Source organism: Somniosus microcephalus, chromosome 6, assembly GCF_052327205.1.
Source record: "Somniosus microcephalus isolate GS21.2 chromosome 6, FLI_Smic_1.0, whole genome shotgun sequence".
Lineage (NCBI taxonomy): Eukaryota > Metazoa > Chordata > Chondrichthyes > Squaliformes > Somniosidae > Somniosus > Somniosus microcephalus.
Window position 1 is genome coordinate 19,222,060 of NC_140992.1, and position 27,650 is coordinate 19,249,709.

Sequence of the window (27,650 nt, forward strand, 5' to 3'; positions counted from 1 at the left end):
GGTGATGGGTGAACGGGGATTTGGTGCGAGTTAGGACACGGGGCAGTGAGCAGAGAGGGTGATGGGTGAACGGGACTTGGTGCGAGTTAGGACACGGGGCAGTGAGCAGAGAGGGTGATGGGTGAACGGGCCTTGGTGCGAGTTAGGACACGGGGCAGCGAGCAGAGAGGGTGATGGGTGAACGGGACTTGGTGCGAGTTAGGACACGGGGCAGCGAGCAGAGAGGGTGATGGGTGAACGGGACTGGGTGCGAGTTAGGACACGGGGCAGTGAGCAGAGAGGGTGATGGGTGAACGGGACTTGGTGCGAGTTAGGACACGGGGCAGTGAGCAGAGAGGGTGATGGGTGAACGGGCCTTGGTGCGAGTTAGGACACGGGGCAGTGAGCACAGGGGGTGATGGGTGAACGGGACTTGGTGCGAGTTAGGACACGGGGCAGTGAGCACAGGGGGTGATGGGTGAACGGGACTTGGTGCGAGTTAGGACACGGGGCAGTGAGCACAGGGGGTGATGGGTGAACGGGACTGGGTGCGAGTTAGGACACGGGGCAGCAGAGTTTTGGATGAACTCAAGTTTACGGAGGGTAGAATGTGGGAGGCCAGCCAGGAGAGCATTGGAATAGTCGAGGCAACAGAGGCATGATGAATGATTTCACATCATAAATGAGAATTACTGAAACAGCTGTTTCTACATTTATTTTATTTTACACATCTCTTACTGACCAGTTACCTATAAGCATGCAAGTCAAATGAAAACTACGAGATACACTTGGCTCCATTCAAAAAAAAAACTATTTTTGCCCTTCACTTCCCCCTAGAAAAATAATAAATTGCCAACAGTGAAGTATTTCAAGCGCTTCCTTTAATTTTACCAGGTTGCTGCTTTCTTATGGCTAGTTTGATCACCCTACCTAGTTTTTACTTTGCTAACTTGGCGATCAATGCTACACCTACTCACAAGTCTCTATCAACCACCCCCCCACCCGCCTTCTTGTACAGCTAGCAAATGCCATTTGAATCTTTGGGTACAGCTTTCCTCGCTGTATGATTGAAGTTGGAGCGAGCCTCCGGCACAGTGGGAGCATTCCCGCCTCTGGGCCAGAAGGTGCAGGAATCGAACCCCGCACCAGACAGTCCCGGCGAGTGGAGTCGGAGCGCCGGCTCTGAATTCCGGGTTTGACAACCAACGGGATACTCGTGTCCGGTGGGTGGCTCACCCTTCCCCATGGCCATGGAAGGAGTGTTCACGTCGCAGCCTGTCAGACCGTTAATCAGCCTGCGAATCTTTCCAACTACAGGAAACTCTCTAATAACCGGTACAATTCTCACTCCGAAAACTACAGTATACAGTCGTTTATAAGTTTTGTTTTACTGTTAAGTAATTAAAGAGTTATGGATTACCCTCAACTGGCATTACTGTACTTAATCAAGCATCTTCCACCATCCATTTAACACAACATTCTGTAGGTGAGCACCCAATTATACTGCACATTTCTTGATTTTTTAAATTTTTGTTTGTTAAAAATAGCCTCGGTAGATATACCTCTCCGTTATCCAGAATTTTTTATCAACCGGCACCATCCCGGTCCCGTCGGTGCCGGATACCAAAGAGTTTCCTGTACTTCAGACTGTTCTCTCCAAGGTTACGAGCAAGTAGATACGAAATGATGATGATTGAAGTTGATCTACAACATACATTAGGATCCTAGTAAATTTCCCAAGTTTTGTTGTTTTGTGTAAAAGGTCAATTGGGACTGGAGTTGGGAAAAACACTTTAGAAAGCTGGCCACAGTCTAGATAGAAAATACCACTGGAAAGGTGCTAAAGGTGACCTGCAATCTAAAGACAATGCCCAGACATTGGCAATGCTGACAGATACTATGAAGAATAACAACAGAAAATGCTGGAAAAACTCAGCAGGTCAGGCAACATCTGTGAAGAGAAATTAGAGTTGACGTTTCGGGTCGAACCCTTCTTCAAAACTGGAAAGAAAAGAAAATAGATCGAAGGCAGGGCTGCGATCGGACAAAAGAAGTGAAAGAAACAAAAGAGCTAGACGAGATGGTAATAGGCTGAGATTAGGTGTAAAGTGTACTGGCAGGGCAAGAGATAGCTGCCAGGTGTGAGAGAGAAACAAAAGGAAAGGGGGGGGGGGGGGGGGGGGGGAAAGGAGTGGAAAAATTACAAGAAAAAATGTGTAATAGAGGTCGAGGTTATGATCTGAAATTGTTGAACTCAATATTGAATCAAGTTCAACAATTTCAGATCATAACCTCGGCCCCTATTACACATTTTTTCTTGTAATTTTTCCACTCCTTTTCCCCCCCCCCCCCTTTCCTTTTGTTTCTCTCTCACACCTGGCAGCTATCTCTTGCCCTGCCAGTACACTTTACACCTAATCTCAGCCTATTACCATCTCGTCTAGCTCGTTTACTTCTTTTGTCCGATCGCAACCCTACCTTCGATCTATTTTCTTTTCTTTCCAGTTTTGAAGAAGGGTTCGACCCAAAACGTCAACTCAAATTTCTCTCCACGGATGTTGCCTGACCTGCTGAGTTTTTCCAGCATTTTCTGTTGTTACTTTGGATTTCCAACATCTGCAGTATTTTGCTATCGTACTATGAAGAATAGTTCTGTTTCGCTGCTCTTCTGGCTCATCTCTTTAAAGCCACTGCTCACTGCACTCCCTGTACAACCAGTCGTGAGGTTAAAGTTTAATTGCTGCTCAATAACACAAGTTTTTAGATTGTTAATAGCAACAGAAAATGCCGGAAACACTCAGCAGGTCAGGCAACCTCATGGAGAGAGAAACAGAGTTAACGTTTTAGGTCAATGACCGTTCGTCGGAACTGGAAAAAGTTGGAGAAGTAACAGATTTTTAAGCAAGTGCAGCGGCAGGGAAAGGGAGGAGGGGAGGAAAGAACAAAAGGGAAGGTCTGCGATAGGCTGGAAGGCAGGAGAGATTAAATGACAAAAGGGATGATGGTGCGAGGCAAAAGGAGATGGTAATGGGGCAAGTTAAGAAACAAAAGATGACTCTAAATGGCAATGGCCGAATTTTGCTATTGTTTTTAGATAGTTAGGTGCTTGTGGATTTCTGGCACCAAGTCAGAAGAAAAAAAACCAGCAACCTATCTTTCTTTTTATAATTTGGCACTTTGAAGTGTGTCATCTGCTGTGTGACATATACTCTTAAAATAGGTAGACAGACAGATAACACCACACAAGTTTAAAGCACAGAAGGCCATTCCCACAGCCCACTTGTTTGGCACCCTATCCACCACCTTAAACATTCACTCCCTCCACCACCGGCACACCGTGGCTGCAGTGTGTACCATCTACAAGATGCACTGCAGCAACTCGCCAAGGATTCTTCGGCAGCATCTCCCAAACCCGCGACCTCTACCACCTAGAAGGACAAGGGCAGCAGGCGCATGGGAACACCACCACCTCCAAGTTCCCCTCCAAGTCACACCCCATCCTGACTTATATCGCTCTTTACTGTTAAACAAATCTGATTAGTAGCTCATAGTCAAAGCCAACAGCCATTCCCTGTATCTCTGCCCCTATTTCTAGGTACGAAGGGGGCACCCTGAGGGGTGATGAATGATCTCAACCCAGAAATTCAGGTCACTGCAGGTGGAGTGCATTTCAGGTGGGTCTTCCTGTCTGGTGCCCTGGCGCAGGAAGAACCTAGAAAATCTACCCCTTGGCTTCCTGTGGTGTATTCGAGTACCTCAGTCTATTGTAAGAGCTATTTGAGTTAGATAATTCATAATGGATGAAGCAGTTTAATTATTTACTGTGAGAGTATTAATGGTACTGTGGGATATGAAGAAACGGAATTGGAATTACAAAGATGACACAAAGATAAGTGGCATTGTAAGCAGTGTAGATGGAAGCATAAAATTACAAAGAGATATTAATAGATTTAGTGAATGGGCAAAACTGTGGCAAATGGATTTCAATATAGACAAGTGTGAGGTCATCCACTTTGGACCTAAAAAGATTAGATCAGAGTACTTTCTAAAAGCTAGAAGCAGTGGAGGTCCAAAGAGACTTGTGGGTCCATGTACATAGATCATTAAAATGTCATAAAGGTACAGAAAATAATCAAAAAGGCTAATGGAATGCTGGCCTTTATATCTAGAGGACTAGAATACAAAGGGTTAGAAGTTATGCTGCAGTGACAGAAAGCCATGGTTAGACCACACCTGGAGCACGGTGAGCAGTTCTGGGCACCACACCTTAGGAAGGATGTACTGGCCTTGGAGGGAATGTAGCGTAGGTTTACCAGAGTGATACCCGGACTCCAAGGGCTAAATTACAAGGAGAGATTACACAAACTAGAGTGGTATTCCCTAGAATTTAGAAGGTTAAGGGATGATCTGATTGAAGTTTTCAGGATATTAAGGGGAACAGATAGGGTAGATAGAGAGAAACTATTCCCACTGGTTGGGGATTCTAGGACTAGAGGACATAGTCTAAAAATTAGAGTCAGACCTTTCAGGACTGAAGTTAGGAAACACTTCTACACACAAAGGGTGGTAGAACTTTGGAACTCTCTTCCACAAACAGCAGTTAATGCTAGGTCAATTGTTAATTTTAAATCTGAGATTGATAGATTTTTGATAACCGAAAGTATTAAGGGATATGGGGCATAGGCAGGGATATGGAGTTAGGTCACAGATCAGCCGTGATCTCTTTGAATGGCGAAAAAGGCTGGAGCTAAATGGCCTCCTCCTGTTCCTCTAGGGGGAATTTTGCCAGCCCTGGGGAGGCGGGTTTGACAGGAAAATGGCAGAATCTGAGGGCGGGTACCTATCCCGCCACCAACCCGCCTCCGTGCCATCTTCCCAGGAGGCGGGTAGCCGACCCGCGCTGGGAGCCGCCTCCCCGAGGCAGGAAGGGGATTACAGCCACTTAACTGCCCGTTAACAGGTAGTTAAGAGGATTATCCCCTTTTTACCCCTGCAAGTGCGGGCTTCCCGACGTCGGGAAATTCCGCCAGGGTCGCCGAGGCGAGCAGTGGGTCTGCGGGGGTCGGAGGGGTCCAAAAGTGTGCTGTGGAGGTGAGTGATGGGTGCAAGTGTGGAGAGGTAAGTGTGTGAGTTGAGTGAAAAGTCATAGAAAATGTTTACTTACCTTTGTTTCTTCCTGCAGGCTTCAACAGTTGGGGGACCGGCATCTCACCAGCAGAGATGACAGATGGCTGCTGCACTCTCCGATGTAGCAGCCATCTGATTTCTGCACAGCAGATAGGTTTGATGAGTTTTGAATATAAGGACTCATCAAACAACAGAGAATGTCAGAGCTGTCAAACGATGACAATTCATCTGTCAAAAATTTTTGACAGATCAAACGTCATACACTGACGTTCTCTGTAACCGGCTTTCCCTTAATTGGCCTGCTAAGCCCGCTGGGCAGGCTTAACAAGGTCAATCAAGGGAAAATAGCGTGGGTTGGCCATAAGTCGATGGAGGCGGGACTGAAACCCGACAAGTGGGAGTCCCGCCTCCAAAAGCTCCCCATTGGCAAAACATAAGAACATAAGAAATAGGAGCAGGAATAGGTCACTTGGCCCCTCGAGCCTGCTCTGCCATTCAATAAGATCATGGCTGATCTTGGGCTCAAAGCCACTTCCCTGCCCGCTCCCTATAACCCTTCACTCCCTTATCTTGCAAAAATCTGTCTATCTCCACCTTAAATATATTTAATGACCCAGGCTCCAAAGCTCTCTGGGGCAGAGAATTCCACAGATTTACAACCCTCAGAGAAGAAATTCCTCCTCATCTCAGTTCTAAAAGGGCGACCCTTTATTCTGAAACTACGCCCCCGAGTTCTAGTTTTCCCCACGAGGGGAAACATCCTCTCTGCATCTACCTTGTCGAGCCCCCTCAGTATCTTATATGTTTCAATAAGATCACCTCGCATTCTTCTGAATTCCAATGAGTATAGGCCCAACCTGCTCAACCTTTCTACATAAGTCAAGCCCCTCATCTCAGGAATCAACCGTGTGAATCGTCTCTGAACTGCCTCCAATGCAAGTATATCCTTCCTTAAATAAGGAGACCAAAACTGTATGCAGTACTCCAGGTGCAGTCTCACCAATACCCTGTGCAGTTGTAGCAGGTCTTCCCTGCTTTTATACTCCAACCCCCTTGCAATAAAGGCCAATATTCCATTTGCCTTTTTGATTACTTGCTGTACCTGCATGCCAACTTTTTGTGTTTCATGCACAAGGACCCCCAAGTCCCTCTGGACTGTAGCATTTTGTAATCGCTCTCCATTTAAATAATAATTTGCTTTTTTATTTTTCCTGCCAAAGTGGATAACCTCGCACTTTCCCACATTATACTCCATCTGCCAAATGTTTACCCACTCACTTAGCCTGTCTATATCCCTTTGCAGATTCTTTGAGTCCTCTGCACAACTTGCTTTCCCACCCATCTTTGTATCATCCGCAAATTTGGCTACATTACACTAGGTCCCTTCATCCAAGTCATTAATGTAGATTGTAAATAGTTGAGGCCCCAGCACTGATCCCTGTGGCACCCCACTAGTTACCATTTGCCAACCGGAAAATGACCAATTTATCCCAACTCTCTGCCTTCTGTTAGTTAGCCAATTCTCTATCCATGCTAATATATTACCCCCAACTCCATGAACTCTTATCTTATGCAGTAACCTTTTATGTGGCATCTTATCGAATGCCTTCTGGAAATCCAAATGCACCATATCCACTGGCTCATCCTTAGCCACCCTGTTCGTTACATCCTCAAAGAACTCCAGCAAATTTGCTAAACGTGATTTCCCTTTCATAAAACTATGCTGACTCTGCTTGACTGCATTATGATTTTTCCAAATGCCCTGCTACTTCCTTAATGAAGGACTCCAGCATTTTCCCAACGACAGATGTTAGGCTAACTGGTCTATAGTTTCCTGCTTTCTGTCTCCCTCCTTTCTTAAATAGGAGTATTACATTTGCAGTTTTCCAATCCGCTGGGACCTCTCCAGAGTCCAGGGAATTTTGGTATATTGCAACCAATGCATCCACTATCTCTGCAGCCACTTCTTTTATGACCCTGGGATGCAGGCCATCTGGTCCAGGGAACTTGTCGTCTTTTAGCCCCATTATTTTACCAAGTACTTTTTCCTCAGTGATAATGATTGTCTTTAGTTCCCCCCTCCCTGTGGCCCCTTGATTATCCATTATTGGGATGTTGTTCGTGTCTTCTACTGTGAAGACAGATACAAAAAAAATTGTTCAGAGTCTCTGCCATTTCCCCGTTCCCATTCTCTAAAATTCAGCCCCATATTCCTATAAAGGGCTGTCATGTCTAACCAAATAGTGCAGCAGGTTTAGTGGGTTAAATGGTCTGCTCCTCTCTTCCCAAGAGACTTCCTCATGGTTTGAAAGTTCAGCCTCTACATCTAAAATAGAAATTGCTGATATTTGTTTTGAAGGAGGAACTGGACGGTTACAGACAGTTTGAACTGTGGGCAGTCAGTTAATCTTCTCTCCACTACGCTGTGCCGGCCTGAGACGGGCCTCATTAGCAGGAACGCTGGTGGGACCGAATGGTAGTCGTTACCAACCAGCATGCTCTCTCACTTTTACTGCCCCCGTTTTCTTAAGATTGCTTTGAGAAATAAACAAAGAAGCGTCGGGTGGCAAATATGATAGTTTATCAGAAAATCGCATCATCTTTCAGTTGCTGCAGAGCTGATTCTGGTCAGGTAAAGAGGATGACAATTTTGCAACCAATAAGAGAAAAGAATGTGACAGGAAACAGATAAATGCGGAGATAGCAGAGGGTTAACTTTTGTTTCTTTTAGTTGTTTTTATTCAACGATGAAATAATTCAACTTCCAGTTAATATTTTTAAAAGTAAGAATATTAACATGAATGTTGGGGGAAGTTAAGATGATGGAAGCTCAGAGTTAGGGGAAATTGGCGGTATGGATACGTAATTGGCTCAGTAACAGGAAGCAGAGGGTGTTGGCGGGTGGATATTTTTCAGACTGGGAGATGGTTTGCTGTGGTGTTCCCCCCAAGGCTCAGTTTTGAATCCATTACTCTTTTCAATTTTTAGAAATGACCTAGACTCGGGTGTCAGGAGAAGCATTATAAAGTTTGCAGATGATATGGAACATGGCAACGTTGTAGATAGCGATGAGGATAGTTATAGGCTTCAGGATGACATAGACAGGATGGTGAAATGGGCAGAAGCATGGCAGATGGAGTTCAACATGGAGACGTGTGAAGTGATGCACTTTGGGAGGACGAATATGGAAGGACAACACACTATAAATGGCACAATTTTTAAAAGTGTAGATGAACCAAGAGACCTTGGTGTCCATATTGACAAATCCTTAAAAGTGGCAGGGCAAGTTGATAAGGTGGTTAAAAAAGCATATGGTTTCCTTGGGTTTATAAATAGAGGCATAGAATATAAAAGCAGAGATCATGCTAGAACTTTATAAATCGCTGGTTTGCCCTCAACTGGTGTATGGTGGACAATTCTGGCCACCACACTTAAGGAAAAATGTGAAGGCCTTAGTGTATGAATAAGCTATTTGCTGTCAATATTGCTGTAACTTGACCAAACTTAAAAGTTGACCACATCTTTAATATACCAGCATGCTTCGGGAAGCTGAGAGGCTGGTTCCTGTGAGAACTCTTGTGAAAAAACCGTTGACAGAAAAAGAAGACATTGGGCAGGAACAGAGACTCTCTGCTAAAAAAAAAAATGTAAAATGAACTGTTACGGTTGTAAGCTGTGAAAGGCTGCCAGGCGCCTTTTACCAAGATAAGGAAAGCATGCTTTGAGTGTCCTGTGGAACAGACGATTGAACTGTGGCAGCATCTTCAGACTGTGGAATGTAACTGGCCTTGAAGGCCCACGGATGTTCAACAGACTATTGATAAGAGTAACTGAAGAACAACTAATAGCCATTATATCCGTCTAATTAGGGACATGTAAGACGACACGTACGCAGTGGGAGGGTTGCCAAACTTTAGGGTATAAGAGGCGCTGTTTCAAGACACTTGGGGCTGCTGCAGCCTGGAACAACTTAGTCAGTTACCAGTTAAAGGCACACGTCTGGTCATCGCTGAATTGACCACTTGCTGGCGTTAGTAAGTATGTAGTGTGGGCTTATTATCACTTGATCTTAAAGTAAGGGAATAAATCTGTGCGCGCTTAGGTATAATCAGGAGTATTATATGCAACAGTTTTGTGTGAACTTACTTGTAAACCTCTTGCTGATTTTAAGTGAAGGAATTTATTCCCGAATCCTTTGGGTTTTGTGTTGTCTGTTCTACGGGTCTGAACTTTGGAAACTGTTTGACGGGTTGGAGGACAAGGGTGAATCTAAACGTCTTACATTAGAGAGGGTACAGAGGAGGTTTACCAGGGATGAGGGACTTCAGTTAAGAGAGGATGTTGGACAAGTTCGGACTGTTCTCCTTGGAACAGAGAAGGTTAAGAGGTGACCTAATGAAGGGCTTTCAAGATGATGAGAAATTTTGATTGAGTAGAGAGAGAAAAACGATCCCCTCTGGCGAGTGGGTCAATAACCAGAGGTCAGAGATTCAAAATCATTGGCAAAAGATCTCGAGGGGAGATGAAGAGAAACGTTTTCACTCCGAGTGCTGTCGGGATCTGGATCGCTCGACCTGAAAAAGGGGATGGAAGCCGATTCCAAAAATAATTTTGAAAGGGAGTTGGACAGGTTCTTGAGGATGAGGAACTTACAGGGTTAGGGACAAAAAGCGGGGGTGTGGAACTGAGCACGACTGCTCTTTCACAGAGCCAGCACAGGCACGACGGGCCGAATGGCCTCCTTCTGTGCTGTAGGTTTCCATGACTCTATCCCATTCACTGGATATATATTTTAAGGTAGCGTACACGAATACAGTGCACATTTCGTTGGGCTAAAAGGTGAGATTTTAAATGAAATTTTAAAATGGATTAGCGCAAAAGAGCAGTCTACGGGAAGACTGGCTGGGGAAATTCGATATCTTTGCCCGAAAAAAAGAAAATAAGCCTCTGTGGCTGTATCGTTTTGTATGTGGGTTCAATGACGACACATTCATGAAAGAGATGTCTTTTTATCTAAAGTATGTTCAACTCAGTTAACAGCATTACAGGAGACATCATGTTTGAGATCCATCTAAAACGAAAGTAAAACTAAACTGCTTGTCTCTCACGTGCCCTCTGCTGGTCAGGCATAAGTAATCAATCAGGCAAACATGCTGGTAAGGCATCATAATCAAACAGGCGAATACCATCACTATTTGCTGATATTATTACAGTGGCTACATCTCTTCGATAACTAGTTAGCTGCCCAATGGACGAGCTACACATACCACGGCTAAGGCCTTCCTGTCTTTCAAGGAATTGTACCTGTTGGATACAAAATATAGCACAGTCCTATTCCCATTAGCAAGAAAAAGAAAAGATACTAAGCATCTTTTGATTTAAAAGTGTGGAATTTTTACCTCTCCATCCTCATTTCTGGGCCTCCCTGTTCCATCTATCTTCAAACGTGCAGGCAGGCCAAAGCGTCTGCCAATGTCATTCTGCTACCCGCTGCTGGAAGTGCAGAAGAGCACTCTGAGTTTTCCTCTCTTTCCATCCGTGGCTCAGTGGGTAGCACTCTCGCCTCGGAGTCAGAAGGTCGTGGGTTCAAGTCCCACTCCGGGGACTGGAGCACAAAATCTAGGCCGACACTCCAGTGCAGTGCTGAGGGAGTGCCGCACCGTCGGAGGGGCCATCTTTTGGTTGAGATGGTAAACCGAGGCCCCGTCTGCTCTCTCAGGTGGATGTAAAAGATCCCATGGCACTATTTCGAAGAGCAGGGGAGTTCTCCCTGGTGTCCTGGCCAATATTTATCACTCAACCAACATCGCTAAAAAATGAATTATCTGATCATTATCACATTGCTGTTTATGGGACCTTACTGTGCACTATTTGGCTGCTGAGTTTTCTACATTACAACATTGATTGCACTTCAAAAGTATTTCACTGGCTGTAAAGTGCTTTGGGATGTCCTGAGGTCGTGAAAGACGCTATATAAATGCAAGTCTTTCTTTCTTTCTCTGCTTGATGTCTCCACACGTTGTTGAGATCTCCATCAATGTAGCCCCAAAACAGCGGCGGCAACAGAAAAAATGCCGCAGGAAAATTAACGCTGGAGCACTCAAAGACCCCACTAAGAAAGCCCAATTCAGCCTGCGCCTCACAAACAATCTGACGACTCCCAGTGATGCAGAGACACAGAGTGCCCACAGTGTCTGGTCTGCACTCAAGGCCTCCATAATCAGCACCTGTGAAGAGACGCTCGGTCACTCAACCAGGAAACACCAAGACTGGTTCGACGAGAATGACCATGAGATCCAGGAGCTAATAAGCCGCAAGCGCAAGGCATTTCTGATCTGGAAACAGCAACAGAACTCGAGAGCAAGAAAGCAGCTCTACAGAAGCCTGAAGGCCGAGGTCCAACAAAAAACTCGCGACCTAAAGAACAGATGGTGGGTGGAGAAAGCGCAGGAGATCCAGCAGCTAGCTGACAACCATGACGTGCGTGGATTCTTTAGCGCAGTCAAGACCATCTACGGCCCAAGCACCCAAGGCCCTTCCCCACTGCGAGCCAAGAACGGAGAGGTACTCATCAAGGACAAGGAAGCAGTCAGTGCCTGCTGGAAGGAGCACTTCGAAGATCTCCTTAACCACGACTCTGTCTTCGACACGAGTGTCCTCAACTCCATCCCACAGCATGCTACCCGCCACCATCTCAGCACAACTCCAGCCCGGCATGAGGTTGAAAAGGCCATCCGACAACTGAACAACAACAAGGCCTCAGGAGCAGATGGAATCCCCGCCGAGGCACTAAAGCATGGTGGAGAAGCACTACTGGCGCGAATTCATGAACTCATTTATCTGGAAGGAGGAGAGCATGCCAGGGGATCTCAGAGACGCCGTAATTGTGACCATCTTCAAGAAAGGTGACAAGTCCGATTGCGGTAATTAGAGGAGTTTCCCTGCTATCTGCCACAGGGAAAGTCATCGCAAGAATCCTCCTCAATCGCCTTCTCCCAGTGGCCGAAGAGCTCCTCCCAGAGTCGCAATGCGGACACAATGTTCACCGCACATCAATTACAAGAGAAATGCAGGGAACCGCACCAACTACTGTACATGGCCTTCTTTGATCTCACAAAGGCTTTCGACACTGTCAACCATGAGGGATTATGGAGTGTCCTCCTCAAATTCGGCTGCCTCAAAAGTTTGTCACTATCCTCCGCCTGCTTCACGACGACATGCAAGCCGTGATCCTGACCAACGGTTCCACCACAGACCCAATTCACGTACGAACCGTGGTTAAGCAAGGCTGTGTCATCGCACCAATGCTCTTCTCAATCTTCCTTGCTGCAATGCTCCATCTCACCCTCAGTAAGCTCGCCACTGGAGTGGAGCTAATTTACAGAACAAACGGGAAACTGTTCAACCTCCATCACCTCCAGTCCAGATCCAAGGTCGTCCCATCCTCTGTCGTCGAATTACAGTATGCAGACGATGCTTGCGTCTGCGCTCACTCGGAGGCCGAACTCCAAACCATCGAAACACCTTCACCGAAGCGTACGAGAGCATGGGCCTTACACTAAACATCCGTAAGACAAAGGTCCTCTACCAACCTGCCCCCGCCACACAGTGCTGCCCCCCGATTATCAAAATCCACGACAAGGCCTTGGACAACGTGGACCACTTTCCATACCTCGGGAGCCTACTGTCAACAAGGGCAGATGTCGACGACGAAGTCCAACACCGCCTTCAGTGTGCCAGTGCAGCCTTCGGTCGCCTGAGGAAGAGTGTGTTTGAAGACCAGGACCTCAAACCCGGCACTAAGCTCATGGTCTACAGGGCAGCAGTGATACCTGCCCTGCTGTATGCCTCAGAGACATGGACCATGTACAGCAGGCACCTCAAAGCACTGGAGAGGTACCACCAACGCTGGCTCTGCAAGATCCTGCAAATCCATTGGCAGGATAGGCGCACTGACGTCAGTGTTCTTGCTCAGGCCAACATCCCCAGCATCGAAGCACTGACCACGCTCAATCAGCTCCGATGGACGGGTCACATCGTCCGCATGCCCAGATACGAGACTCCCAAAACAAGCGCTCTACTCGGAGCTCCGGCACGGCAAGAGAGCCCCAGGTGGGCAGAGGAAACACTTCAAGGACACCCTCAAAGCCTCCTTGAAAAAGTGCAACATCCCCACCGACACCTGGGAATCCCTGGCCCAAGACCACACAAAGTGGAGGAGAAGCATCCGGGAAGGCGCTGAACACCTTGAGTCTCTTCGCCGGGAGCAAGCGGAAGCCAAGCGCAAGCAGCGCACGTCAACCCAAGCACCCCACCCACCTGCCCCTTCAACCACCGTCTGCCCCACCTGTGACAGAGACTGTAGGTCCCGCATTGGACTCATCAGTCACCTGCGAGTTCATTTTTAATGTGGAAGCAAGTCATCCTCAGTTCCGAGGTACTGCCTAAGATGATGATGATGCAGGGAAGTGCTACCTACTATAGCTCATTCTTTCTGGAAATGTTTATTTAAAAAAAGATGTGTAAATCATTAAAACCCCCAGTTTACAAATTAACAGCACAGAAACAGGCCATTCAGCCCAACAGGTCAATGCTGGTGTTTATGCTTCACACGAGCCTCCTCCCACCCTTCTTCATCTCACTCCATCAACATAACCTTCTATTCCTTTCTCCCTCATGTGCTTTCCTTAAATGCATCTATAATATTCGCTTCAACCAGTCCTTGTGGTAGCGAGTTCCACATTCTCACCACTCTCTGGGTAAAGAAGTTTCTCCTGAAATGCCTATTTGATTTATTAGTGACTGTCTTATATTTATGGCCCCTAGTTCTGGTCTCGCCCGCAAGTGAAAGCATCTTCGCTACGTCTACCCTATCAAACCCTTTCATAATCTTCAAGACCTCCATCAGGTCACCTTTCAGTCTTCTCTTTTCTAGAGAAAAAAGAGCCCCCACCTGTTCAACCCCTGGCACCCACTAATGGGTATCCACCACGGCACACGGTACCCTAACATTGGCCTAACCAATGTTGTTGTATAAAATTCATAGTCACTTCATTAGTTTTGATAGTAGTAATGTAAATTAGTACGATAAACACACGGCTTTAATCGGGATGGGCAATAAATGCTGGCCTTGCCAGCGACGCCCATAGCTCAAAAACAAATTTTTAAAAAAACACAAGTCATTCCATTTCAGAGGAACATCGTGTTTTTTTTTTAAAAATCACAATTTCCTGAATAAGACTAAGGTGCAGTGTCTGACCATATTGAACTGACTTCCTGTACCTCAACATTGGCAGGAAATGATCAGCCAAGCTGAGAAGGAGAGTGACCAATAAGGAACAGGGAGGCACCTTGCCTGTACATTGTTCAACAACAGGTTCATCTTGCAAAGTGGACAGTGATGCTCAGCAGGACAAGTATCACAGCCTTGTTAGGTAAGTGCTTCTTTGTGCAATATTCAGATTAGAATTGCTACAAATCTATGTCTTCACTCTGCAATGAGAAAATGTAAAAAATAAAGCTGAAAATTGCTGCCAAACAATTTGTTATTTGACAAAAAGTAATTTGACTGGATACATTCCTTTTAGTTTTCATGGATTTAAGTGGAACTTTGACACATTCTAAGAAGTAGATAAGGTGGCGAAAACTGTATCTGTTGCAAGAATCGCTGAGAACGTTTTCCTTGGTTATAATTAACCAGCGAGTACCACATCAATGGAAACTGTTTCACTGGGCAGATATCTGTACCTAGATTGTGTAATACACACACAGGAAGCGCTTTACATGCAAGAAAATTGAACAGAAACACAGTTTAAGGCTGGACTCTGCCCAGTCTTTGCTGTGAACCAGAAAGCAGCCTCTCGCAGGCTCGTTGCCACGAATTTAGCAGATTGTATTTCAATGGATGTGACCGTGGATTAAAGTTGCGAGGGGAGGTTTGGGTTTGCTAAATTTCTGCAGGCCACTTGCACAGAGTCTGCTACTGACAACCGCAAACTAAAGTCTTTTCTTTCAAGAGAAAAAGTCACCGCCGGTTTCCCCTTACTAAAAAAAATTAATAAATCGACAGCTAGTTCGCCATGTCGAAACCTATAAAATTCTGTCAGGCCTGGACAGACTAGATACAGGAAGGATGTTTCTGATGGCCGGGGAGTCCAGAACCAGGGGTCATAGTCTAAGAATAAGGGGTAAGCCATTTAGGACTGAAATGAGGAGGAATTTCTTCACCCAGAGAGTGGTGAACCTGTGGAATTCTCTGCCACAGAGGGCGGTGGAGGCCAGTTCATTAAATATATTCAAGAAAGAGTTGGATATATTTCTTAAGGCTAAAGGGATTAAGGGGTATGGGGAGAAGGCAGGGACAGGGTACTGAATTTGGATGATCAGCCATGATCGCATTGAATGGCGGAGCAGGCTCAAGGGGCCGAATGGCCTACTCCTATCTTCTATGCTTCTATGTCCACTGAACTCGGAGTACAATTTCTTTCTTCAGAAATCTGCTAATTACGTACAGGTAATCCTATACAAAGCAGGAGGTATGTACAGCAGAGAGAAGGAAAATAAACTTGCCGAGCAAGTGTTGAAAATCCAGAGTGAAAACAACGAAAGAAAATGCTGAGGATATACAGCAGGTCAATTAGCATTTGGCAAGAGAAAATATTTTTCGGGTAGAGACCCTTCATCTGAAACTGGTGAGTCGGAGAAAGGGTCCCTACCCCAGGCGCTAACGTATCTTTCCAGATGCTGATGGATGCGCTGAGCATTGCCAACATTTTTCTGTCATTCCTGTTCTCCAACTGCTAGTAGAATACTGGAACTTGCCAGAAAAATCAAACTGTGATGGAAAATCCATTAAGTTTTAACTTAAAGTTACAGCAGCAGATAGTGGGGAACCTATTACAGACTACCACATTTTCAGAAATTCAGTAATGTTTATCAATTTTGCTACCTTTACGCCCACCTACTTTCAGATTTAACTTGACAACGGGCGATGCTCGGGAGACCAGATCACAGGCCATAATTCTTCAAGGTGAATGCCAAGGTTGTTCTCCTTGGAGCAGAGTAGGCCAAGAGGAGATTTGATAGAGGTGTTTAAAATCATGAAGGGTTTAGATAAGAGTAAATAAAGAGAAACTGTTTCCAATGGCTGAAGGGTCGATAACCAGAGGGCACAGATTTCAGGTGATTGGCAAAAGAACCAAAGTCGACATGAGTAAAAACTTTTTACGCAATGAATGGTTAGGATTTGGAATGCACTGCCTGATAGGGTGGTGGATGCAGATTCAGTGGTAGTCCTCAAAAGGGAATTGGATAAATTCTTGAAGGAGAAAAAAATGCAGGGATATGAGGAAAGAGCCGGGGAGTGGGACTAACTGGATTGCTCTTCAAAAGAGCCGGCGCAGACTCGATGGGCCAAATGGCCTCTTGCTGTGCTGTACAATTCTATGATTCTATGTAACTTCAGCAAAAAGATGCTTTAAATTAGGATTTTAAACACATTCTTCCCTTCATTCTGGGTCAAAGAAAGTCCTCAATTCTTGATCAAAACAGTCTATTTTTACCATCTGATTGCCTGGTGCTCTCCATTTTAAACCGAGGGCAGTGACGGCCTATATTTTAAATGCGTTACCGTTGCTTTTAATACAAATAGATATACGAGCCTATCGAGATAAAATTAAATGATGCTCGAGGAGTGAAGCCAAGCTTTACATTAATGTGCTGTGAAAAATTTAGCCGAGGTCTGCGTTCCTGCACCATGTGGTTAATCTAGCTGATATCGGAGTTAGCTTACGGAATGAGTAATCAGCTGAGACTTGGGTTAATGCAACGGTGCGATGAGTCTAGCTGAAATCTGTGTTCGTGCACTCTATAACTAGCCTAGCTAAGATTTATGTTAATTTTAAACAATGCATTTATTGCATAGTATGGAGTATAGCAGAGAGGATCCACAAACTCTCTCTCTTGGCTGAGGAACAGTGCACAGAAGTTCAAAAAAGGGGAGGAGGAGGAACAGAAACAGAGACAGCAAGCGAGGACTCCGACGCCCAAGGTTGCCAGCTTTCCAGTTTTGAGCGAGGGTTCAGAAATGTCGAAAATGCAAATCTGATGGCCAAAGTTTGATTCTGTTTAAATTCACAAATGTACTTCTTTGTCCCGTGATATGGAGCCATTAGTTATTAAGGTAGACAATGAAGTTTCGTTGGCAGCAAAGCAAATAGTAGAAAACAAGCCATGACACGACTCCCTGCCTGCCCCATTCTGGCTCAAGCCCAGGTTTAGACTTGCAGAGAGGGTGGATCAGAGAACCGGGGCTACAGTGTTGCAGCCCTATGTCCGACGCAGACTGTGCGGTTCTCTGCTGGGAGTGAGATATGTTGCCTTCTACAACTTCATGTACACCAAGAGGTGAGGAAGTTGTGGGCTAACTTTGGCTCGCTCAACTTTCTTTTTAATTTTTCTTAGTAAAATTAAATAGTTCCCTGCTCATCAAGGAAACTCCCTCGCTGCTTTTCAGTAAAGCAAACATTGTGAGAATTAGTAGATTGTTTTTCAACAGCAGCAGCAGAGTTTTGTTTCCCACATTCTCAATTTTCTCCTGTCTCGAAGATGCTGACTTATAGGGCAGGATTTTCATTGGGCCGTGGAGATGGGATTGGAGGTGTGGGGGGGGGGGGTTAAAATCCCGAAATCGGGGGTCCCGACTCCATCCTGCCCCCAACCCACCTCCATGCCAGTTTCAAAGGAGGCGGGTACCCGCCCCGCACTGGGACCCGCCTCCCCGAGGCGGGAAGGGATTTAGTGCCAATTAACTGCCTGTTAACTACCTGTTAACAGGCAGTTTTTAGCCTAATCCCTATTTTTAATGTTGAAGTGTGGGATTCCCGACGGCTCCAAACCACGCCAAGTTAGAGGAGGCGGACCGTCGGGATGAAGGGCTTGGAGGGGTCGAGATGTCGGTGTTCAGGTGAGTGATGTGTGCACGAGTGCAAATGTAAGTGTGTTTGGTGTGTCTAAAGTGTTTAAAGAAGTTTTACATACCTTTACAGCCTTCCTTCCTTCAGGTCTCGGGAGTCCCTCATCTCCCCGGCACAGAAAGCAGAATGGCTGCGAGCTGTCAAAAATTGCAGCATTCAGCTTTCTGTTCCGGGGAGATCTTTAAATCATCCTGAGAGGAAGGAATTAACTTGGAATACAAATTGTCAGTGTTTGACAGCTTCAAACAGCTGTGTAACGGTGAAATTTCATCTGTCAAAAGCTCTTGACAGATGAAATTTCAATCTGTGACATCACCGGTTGCCGGTTGGCCCTTAATTGGCCTGCTGAGCCCGCTGGGCGGGCTCAACAAGGTCAATCAAGTCAAAATCGCATGGGTTGGCTAGAACTCGATGGAGGCAGGACTACAACCCCGAAAGTTGTACTCCCACCTCCAACCCGACTCCTCAATGAAAATCCAGCCCATAGACTAGTACAGCACAAGAGGCGGCCAATCGGCCCATCGTGCCAGTCCTGGCTCTTTGAAAGAGCTCTCCAATTAGTCCCACTCCCCTGCTCTTTCCCCATAGCCCTGTTATTTTCTCCCCTTCAAGAATATATATCCAATTCCTTTTTGAAAGTTATTATTGAATCTGCTTCCACCGCCCTTTCAGTCTCTTGCTAGGGGATGGTTCAATGGCTGCGGGCAGCTCTCCAATACTTCTTGCAAGTAGTAATTCTTCATGCAAGGTTAGACAGCAAAGTGAAGGAGCCTACCCGACTATGGAGGGCAAGCCTAATCATGTACTCGGCCAACTTCCACCTTGGACGATCTTCCTCCTCCCTAGCCCAGGGTCATTGAGGCTGATGGAGGGTCCCACCTGCCATCTCTGGTGGATCAGCCAAGCCCCGACTCTGGTATCTTCCTGGCTCTATACAGCTCAGTACCAAACAGGCAGTCCACATCATTCTTTACAATGTCTTTTTGCAAAGAAAAAAAAACCTATCCCCCAGATTTGTTGTTGTTTTATATTTAACAGCTGAATGTCATCATAATTTACGTATTGGGGGGGGGGATTAGTAATTTGTAAAATCACTACTGCAGGTTTATTGAAAGGAATAATCTGTGTTATTATAAATATAATCTGTTATAAATAATGGCTTACGTTATATCAAACCTAAGACACGTTACAGGAAACTCTTTTTTATCCGGCACCGACGGGACCGGCGTGGTGCTGGTTGATCAAAAAGCCCGGATTACAGAGAGGTATACTTACTAAGGTACGAGAGCCCCGTACACGGCCACAGGGGCAGGAGCCCCGGTTACACGGCCACAGGGGCAGGAGCCCCGGTTACACGGCCACAGGGGCAGGAGTCCCTGTTGCACGGCCACAGGTGCAGGAACCCCGGTTACACGGCCACAGGTGCCGGAACCCTGGTTACACGGCCACAGATCCAGGAACCCCGGTTACACGGCCACTAATATATAGTAAAACTTACCTGAACCTACTCCTGAATTTTGCCGGTTAAGAGAGATTTCTGGATATTTAGGTGCCAGTAAAAAGAGAGTTTCCTGTACTGCTTTGAAATGCATATTACATCAGTTTCTGTTGTGTGTCACTTTTTTTTTCTTCTAGTAATAATATTGCAGCAAACAGCAATGGTATTAACCTCCCTCAATCTGAACAGAAACACTCCTGAGATTTATTTCACTGGATATTACTGTGGCAAAAATCACAGGCTGATTATCTTCAACAAACTTACTTGCTCCATTCTCCACCCTCAGACGTGTCCATGGCTACCTCGACAGAAACCTACACAACTGTGACAGGAACAAACTATTCAGGCACGGCAAACAACCTCGACAACTCCACTTGTCTTTATGACTCAAAGGGCTTCACAATATTTATTGTTACTGCCTATACATTCATTTTTCTGATCGGAGTTATTCTCAACAGCCTAGCGTTTTGGGTGTACTTTTGCCACATTCCCAACAGCAACTCCATTATAGTCTACTTGAAGAACCTGGTCATAGCCGACTTACTACTGGTCCTGTCGCTGCCGATAAAAATCCTCAGAGGCGGTGGACTGGACCCCACATCAGACCTGAACAGAACTTACTGCAATTTTGTAGCGTGCATCTTCTACTTGAACATATACTCCAGTATTTTCTTTCTGGGATACATTGCAGCCACCAGATACCTGAAAATCGTCAGACCGCTCAAAACATATGCAATTCAAAACCTGAAGACTGCAAAACGTCTCTCTCTAGGAACCTGGGGTGTTCTCCTTCTCTTTGGAATGTCTTTTGTGCTTCTGATAAATATTGGTACGCAAACACCACCGCCACCAGCAAGCTCTCAGATTTGCATAATAAGTGGAACAAAGCAACAGACTATATACACGCTTGCCCACACTGCCTGCATGATTACGTTTCTCTGCGTGTTGGTAGGACTTTGTTTCTTTTACTTTCAGATTTCAAGTCAACTCCGCCGGTCCCCTTCGTCACAGTCACTGAAAAAGCAAGCCAAGGCGAAGAACAACATTCTAATCCTGCTTGCTGTGTTCTTGGTTTGTTTTGTGCCCTACCACATCGTAAGACTCCCTTATATTTTAAGTCAGGCCAACTTCATTTCGGACTGCTACTGGAAACAGATTTTGTACTTCGCTAAAGAATCTTCCCTCTTACTGTCGACGCTCAACGCCTGCTTCGATCCAGTGATCTACTTTCTGTTTTGCAAGGCATTTAGGTCAAAGTTAGGCCTGGACAAAAAGGCAAAGGATTTACACCTCAACGAAATTTCTGTGCCTATTAATGCATCACATATTATACTCGATTAATCCACTGATTTTCACATCAACAGTGAGAGGATGTGAATCTAATCCCACGTTAAAGAATACAAGTTCATCTAGAAGGAGAAAAGGTCATTTGGTCCATCAAGTCCATTTCGTCCCAAGACCACGTGCAAATTGACCAATCAGAGACTACCGGCATACCGTGGCTGCAGTGTGCACCATCTACAAGATGCACTGCAGCAACTCGCCAAGGCTTCTTCCACAGCACCTCCCAAACCCGCGACCTCTTCCACCTAGAAGGACAAGGGCAGCAGGCGCATGGGAACACCACCACCACCTCCAAGTACCGCTCCAAGTCTCACACCATCCCGACTTGGAAATATATCGGCCATTCCTTCGTCGTCGCTGGGCCAAAATCCTGGAACTCCCTCCCTAACAGCACTGTTGGGCGTACCTTCACCACATGGACTGCAGCGGTTCAAGAAGGCGACTCACTACCACCTTCTCGAGGGCAATTAAGGGTGGGCAATAAATGCTGGCCTCGCCAGCGGCACCCACATCCCAGGAACGAATTTAAAAAACTACTTAATCTCCTGAGAGTCAACGAGCCACGATTAAAACTTCCAATCAAGTAATCAAGAAAAACTTCAAAATATTAATCCAGCTGAGGAAAAAACACAGCTCAAACCAGTTTACTTGGTTTTTTAAAAAAAAAGAAAATAGCTGAATAAGGAGCAATTTAAAGCCCCATTCTGAATTTTCGTGGTGTATGGGCCGGGATGAAAGGCTGAGTGATTTAATCTAAAAGCCATTTGTAAATGTCTCGGCTTTTAGCAAAATAACAACATTTTAAAGGCTTGAATATTCATGATTTGACAAGACAGAGATATAGAGACACAGAGACTTCACCCAGGTGGTGGGAACGAATGGTTGGATTCCACCGGTGACTCAACTGATGCGCCTGAACCATTGCTTCTCATCAAGTATTTGATTATCGGTTACTCTCTCTAGCATGCGTGATTCCATTATTACACAGTCATTCGCAGAAATTCTCTCTTTTTTAATTAGTCCACATAGCAATAAAGCATTTTGTTGGGAGTCTCTTTGCCAGGTCTAAGATCCAGTGGGGAGGAAAAAAAACCAATTATTTTAAACTCACAATTATTTTAAGCCCACTAATAAAACTGCATATTTTAAAGCTCAACAATTGGAACAAGTATTAAGGTTAAGATTTCACTGATGTTTGACTTTTGTTAGCTGTGAACTTTGGCAATTTTGTTGTCTATTTCCATTGACTGTCGCGTGGAAGCTTAAAAATAAGATTTTACCCCAATTGGTTTGACAAATTTGAATAAAATATTGATGCACATTTGTAAGTTAGGATCTTTTTCCATTTGGTCCTCAGCCATGTCATAGGCTTTCAAAGAAGTATAACACAACTGCTGTAGCATCAGTTATAACGGGAGAGAAAAGCTGCGTGCCCGGCAGACCCTGTGCGACGCTGTATAAAGCACTAGTTAGGCCTCAGCTAGAGTACTGTGTGCAGTTCTGGTCACCACATTAGAGGAAAGATGAGATTGCACTAGAGAGGGTGCAGAGGAGATTTACGAGGATGTTGCCTGGGCTGGAGAATTTTAGCGATGAGGAAAGATTGGATAGGCTGGGGTTGTTTTCTTTGGAACAGAGGGGGCTGAGAGGAGATTGAATTGAGGTGTATAAAATTACGAGGGGCCTAGATAGAGCGGATAGGAAGGAACTATTTCCCTTAGCAGAAGGGTCAAGATAACCAGGGGGCATAGATTTAAAGTAATTGGTTGGAGGTTTAGCGGGGATTTGAGGAGAATTTTTTTCATCCAGAGGGTGGTGGGGGTCTGGAACTCACTGCCTGAAAGGGTGATAGAGGCAGAGACTCTCATCGCATTTAAAAAGTACTTGGATATGCACCTGAAGTGCCGTAACCTACAAGGCTAAGGACCAAGTGCTGGAAAGTGGGATTAGCTGGATAGCTCTTTGTCGGCCGGCACGGACAAGATGGGCCGAATGGCCTCCTTCTAATGATTCTAACATAGGAAAATACAGGACCAGAAAAGACTCTGCAATCTACCAGGCAAATCCCAAAAATGACAACCTCATAACTGTCCATACCCCCAGCTATCTATCCAATTCTTCCTTGCATTTCTTTTTTACATTATCCTCCTCCTCCACAGACTACTGGGAAAACTGTTCCACATGTTCACCAGCTTGTGCCTAATGCAGTTATATTTAAACAGTCTATGTAACTTCCCTCTTCTATATTTTAATAATATCTCCATAAGCTTCCTCTCCGCCATAGTAAACATGCACAAGCTTTTCGACACCTCCTCCTAGCTCAGATGACCTAAGCTAGGTTTCAGATTGGTTGCCCTTTTCCACACTGCCTCCAATGAGTAGAAGCCTTTGAAACCAGCAATGTGAACCCTGTCCATTCGTTCCTGCTCGTTTCAGGGACCTGTGGCCTATTTATGCCAATATTCAATATTCAAAAGTTGCCCCACGTTTGAGTGGGCATTAGATGATCAGTGACGCAATAAAACTCACTACGCACTTGGTTTGAGTTCAGAACATGGAGGTCTAGTTGTATTTCACTAGTTCCTGTCTTACAAAATGTCCCTGGGCAAGCTGGGGCCCACGCCCGAGTATTTATACTCCTTGGACGGCGCCACCAGCTGGCCGTCCAGCGTTATTTCATGAGTAGTTTCTTTATGATGATGAGATTTATGACAGTCAGTATCTGCCCAACAAGGTACCCGAGCTGCGAGGAGATGTTGAATTGTAGTTGCGTGTGCATGATGAGATTGAGAGTTCAGTACAGTTTACTGATTGGTCATAGCTTATAGAGTCATAAAGCACAGAAGGAGGCCATTCGGCCCATCGTGCCTGCGCCGGCTCTTTGAAGGAGCTCTCCAATTAGTCTCACTCCCCCCCCTGCTCTTTCCCCGGAGCACTGCAATTTCCACCCCCCCACCTTCAAGTAGTTATCCAATTCCCTTTTGAAAGTTACTATTGAATCTGCTTCCACTACTCCTTTAGGCAGCACATTCCAGATCACAATAACTCGCTGCGTAAAAAAATGTTTCATGTTGCCTCTGGTTCTTTTGCCAATTACCTTAAATCTGTGTCCTCTGGTTACCGACCCTTCTGCCACTGGAAAGAGTTTCTGTACCAAAACCCTTCATGATTTTGAACGCATCTATTAAATCTTCCCTTAACCTTCTCTGCTCTAAGGAGGACAACCCCAGATTCTCTAGTCTCTACGTTTCTTTTTATAAAACATTTTTTTTTTTTTTTTTTAAATAGAATCATATAATGATACAGCACAGGAGGCCACCATTCGGCCCATCATGCCTGTGCCAGCTCTTTGAAAGAACTATCCAATTAGTTTTTTTAGTAATTGCACTTGTTCATTCTCACGACCACGTTCTTCTGTGAAAACTGAGGCAAAGTAAATATTCGATAACTCCACCATTCCTTCATCCTTTTTTTTGTCCTAATTCGCCTTCCTTTCTTTTAACAATTCTTCCACTTTTTAAAGTGTTTATCAAAGCCATTTTTATTTCCCTTTGTTATCTGCTATTCATGCTCTTCTTGGCTTTCTGATTTTTTTTCCTCTATACTCAGCTTTATTTTCTTTTGTATTATTAACCCAAGTCTCACTTTCATTTCTCTATTCACCCAAGACTGATCACCTTTGGCTGCGTCCCCTCGTGGGAACATGCCTAGTTTCTTGCCTAATCATCTCTTCGTTTGATGCTGTACATTAAACACATTCTCTCCATCATAATCCTGGAGCACAACCACCCCTACCATTTAAAACTCCAATCGCTGAAAGCATAAAAGTTACTTCCCAACTGTCCTAACATACACTGCCATCTGGGTCCAATCCTGCAAATCAAAACACTGAGGGCCGCAGCTATTGTGTAAACAGTGATCGGCTGACTGAAAGTTCAGTGAAGGCCACTGCAGTTCTTCATATTAGTCATACAAGTAATTCCTCTTCCCTAGAAAGGACTTAAGAAGGAATGCGCATTTATATAGCGCCCTGTCATATCCTCAGGACGTAGAGTCATACGGCACAGAAGGAGGCCATTCGGCCCATCGAGTCCGTGCCGGCTCTCTGTAGAGCAATCCAGTCAGTCCCATTCCCCCGCTCTATCCCTGTAGCCCTGCAAGTTTATTTCCCTCAAGTGCTCAAAGCTCTTCAAAATTCATTGGTTCTGAAGTACAACACCCATTGTTATGACGGTAAACACGGAAGCAAATTCTCACAAAAGAGCCCACCATAATCAAGTGAGATGAATGACCAGTCTCTTGTGATATTGGTGATATACCTATCAATTCATCCAATGAAAAGCGACGAGTTAAGATAGTAACTATAGGTTTTTATTGGCTAAATAACAGAGCCCACCCTCGTGGGTGATCGGGTCCAACAAGGAGGAATACCAGCCAGTCGACCACCTTTATACCTGGGCAAGCAGGCGGAGTCATGGGCGGAGTCAGCTGTGGTCAGCCCAGGTATAACAGCGTGACAAGAGGTGACCTTGTGTAGTGATACACTATGGTTATCACTGTTTACACTGTTGTAACGATAGTGAACGATAAAAGTGGTTTACCACAATTGGTTGATGGGAGCATGTTGGCCAGGATACTGCAAGAACTCCCTGCTCTGCTTCCAACAGTGCCAGGGAATCTGCTACGTCCACCAGAGAAGGCAGACAGGGCATCACGTGAAAGATGGCACCTCCGACAACACAGGGTCCCCTCAGTACTGCAGTGAAATGCCAGTCCAGTTTATGTGCTCAAGTCCGAAGAGGGGCTTGAACCCACAACCTTCTGACCGAGATGAAAGTGCTACCCGCCGAGTCAAGCCGTACTATGCAAAATCAATGGCCCGTATTTTCCGATCGCGGGCAGAGGCCTGCAATCTGGAAAAATCTGCGCCCTTACCCGAGGACTCCTGGGCCTCCCCAAACTCCAAGTGCACAGGGCCCACGTATCCCGGAGGCGCAGGTAGTTCGCAGCGTCCCGGAGATCACGTGGGCCATGGGGAGCCAATCACAGAAGGGAATCTCCCTTCATACATTTGACAGGAAGACCTGTCAAATATATGAATGGAGATCAATGAAAAAATAGTAAAACTTTAAATACATTTTTTTTAGAAAAATCACATTTTTAAAATGACTTGAAATTACAATAAATTAAGTATTTTAAACAAATTAAATTTTTTGAAAAGTGTAATTAAAGTATTTTATGGGGCTAAAAATAAACGTACCTTTTTTTAAAGTATTTTTAAATGATAAATCAGTGAAAATTTTTTTTTTTTTTTTTTTTTTAAACTTTTTTCAACTCTTATCCTGATAAAAGCAGGCCTTATGCCACCTGCCGGGATCGGAATATCTGGGCCATTGTCTCAACAGAAGCATCTATACTAATTTTGACATACAGGCACAGAGTTTGTGGCTCATCTTCAGTTCACTTGCTTATACAGCATGATTCCCATGAGGCGAGACAGAAATTCCATGACGCTTAGCGGATGTCACAGATTTTTCCAGAGTCTGTATAATTAACAGTTAGATAGACTGGGCAATAAAAAAAATTGCCAAACACTTATTTTGCTCTCAGTGGTACCTTGAAAAGTTTCTTCTAAGAGTTAAATACTGCACTGCTATTTTATCAGATTTTGGTTTTTAACTTTCAGATAAATTTACATCTTACAACAAATCTGACCGAGATATTAGCCTGAACTGTATTTGTGGCCCCTACGGGTGTGTACGCGCCCGCAAGGGCCTCGCAAGTTCCGGGTTCAGGCATGCGCTGTGCGTGCGCGAAATGCCGGGACTTGTGATTTGACAGATCCTCCGCATCCCCGGGAAAAGGGCTATTTGCCCAACTTCTGCCCAGCGAATGCCCATGAAATTCTTACGCCTGGTCAAAGCAGGCGTATGGCCTGCTTTTGCCAGCCTAAGAGTTTTTTTTTTTAAAAAAACAAAAATAAAATTAATAATTTATACATTTAAAAACCTGCGAGATAAGGTAAGTTTATTTTTTGCCCCTTTAAAACATGTAAATTTATTTTACAAAAAATTAAATTTTTGTTTTAAATATTGAATTAAATGCCATTTGAATTAATTTTAAATATGTGATTGTTTTGTATTTATTTAAAGTGTAGCGGTATTTTTTGGGGTATTCCCATTCATACCGATGGGGTTCCGTACATACGGAATCCCCATAAGCATGAACGAGGATCCCCCTTCTGTCATTCGTTGGGCCGGCCCACATGATCCCAGGGGCGCTCGTGAACCGCCTGCACCCCTGGGCCTCTACGCAGGCCTACGCGTACAGGCCCAGGAGCACGAGTCTCCCTGGATCCCATGGCAGAAGGCAAGTTTGTAGATTTTTTGCCGGTCGGAGGCATCCGCCCGCGGGAAGCCTCTGGCTGCTAATTCAGGCCCACGGTTAATTTTTGTTAGTGCACTGGAGTTGCTGGGCAACTTTTTGGAGCTACTTTATGCAGCAAGCATGAGTAAAAAGTGATCGGATCAGTCAGTCCCGAATTTTAATGGTATTGTCAATAAGAAGATCCCTTCTGATGATCTACATCAAGCTAATAATGGTGGACACGAAGAAAAAAAAAAGTGGATCCCAGCATGTTTCACTGCTTAGATTAACAATAAAAATCATTTACGTGACAAAAGCTCAGATAGTCGGTCTTTCGGGCACCACTATTTATCTGCACTATC

At 45.1% G+C, this 27,650-nt stretch overlaps 2 protein-coding genes across 9 annotated transcripts in view; one reads left to right on the forward strand and one right to left on the reverse strand.

The window, feature by feature from the left end:
* Nucleotides 1-27,650, reverse strand: part of LOC147115504 (mediator of RNA polymerase II transcription subunit 12-like protein) — a 637,745-nt gene that overhangs the window by 368,745 nt on the left and 241,350 nt on the right. The window lies entirely within an intron of this gene.
* LOC147115510 (P2Y purinoceptor 14-like) lies at nucleotides 14,248-22,243 on the forward strand. Its single transcript, XM_085989808.1, has 2 exons — nucleotides 14,248-14,540; nucleotides 19,716-22,243. The coding sequence occupies exon 2, from the start codon at nucleotides 19,873-19,875 to the stop codon at nucleotides 20,917-20,919; it is 1,047 nt and encodes a 348-aa protein (XP_085845934.1). The 5' UTR covers nucleotides 14,248-14,540; nucleotides 19,716-19,872; the 3' UTR covers nucleotides 20,920-22,243.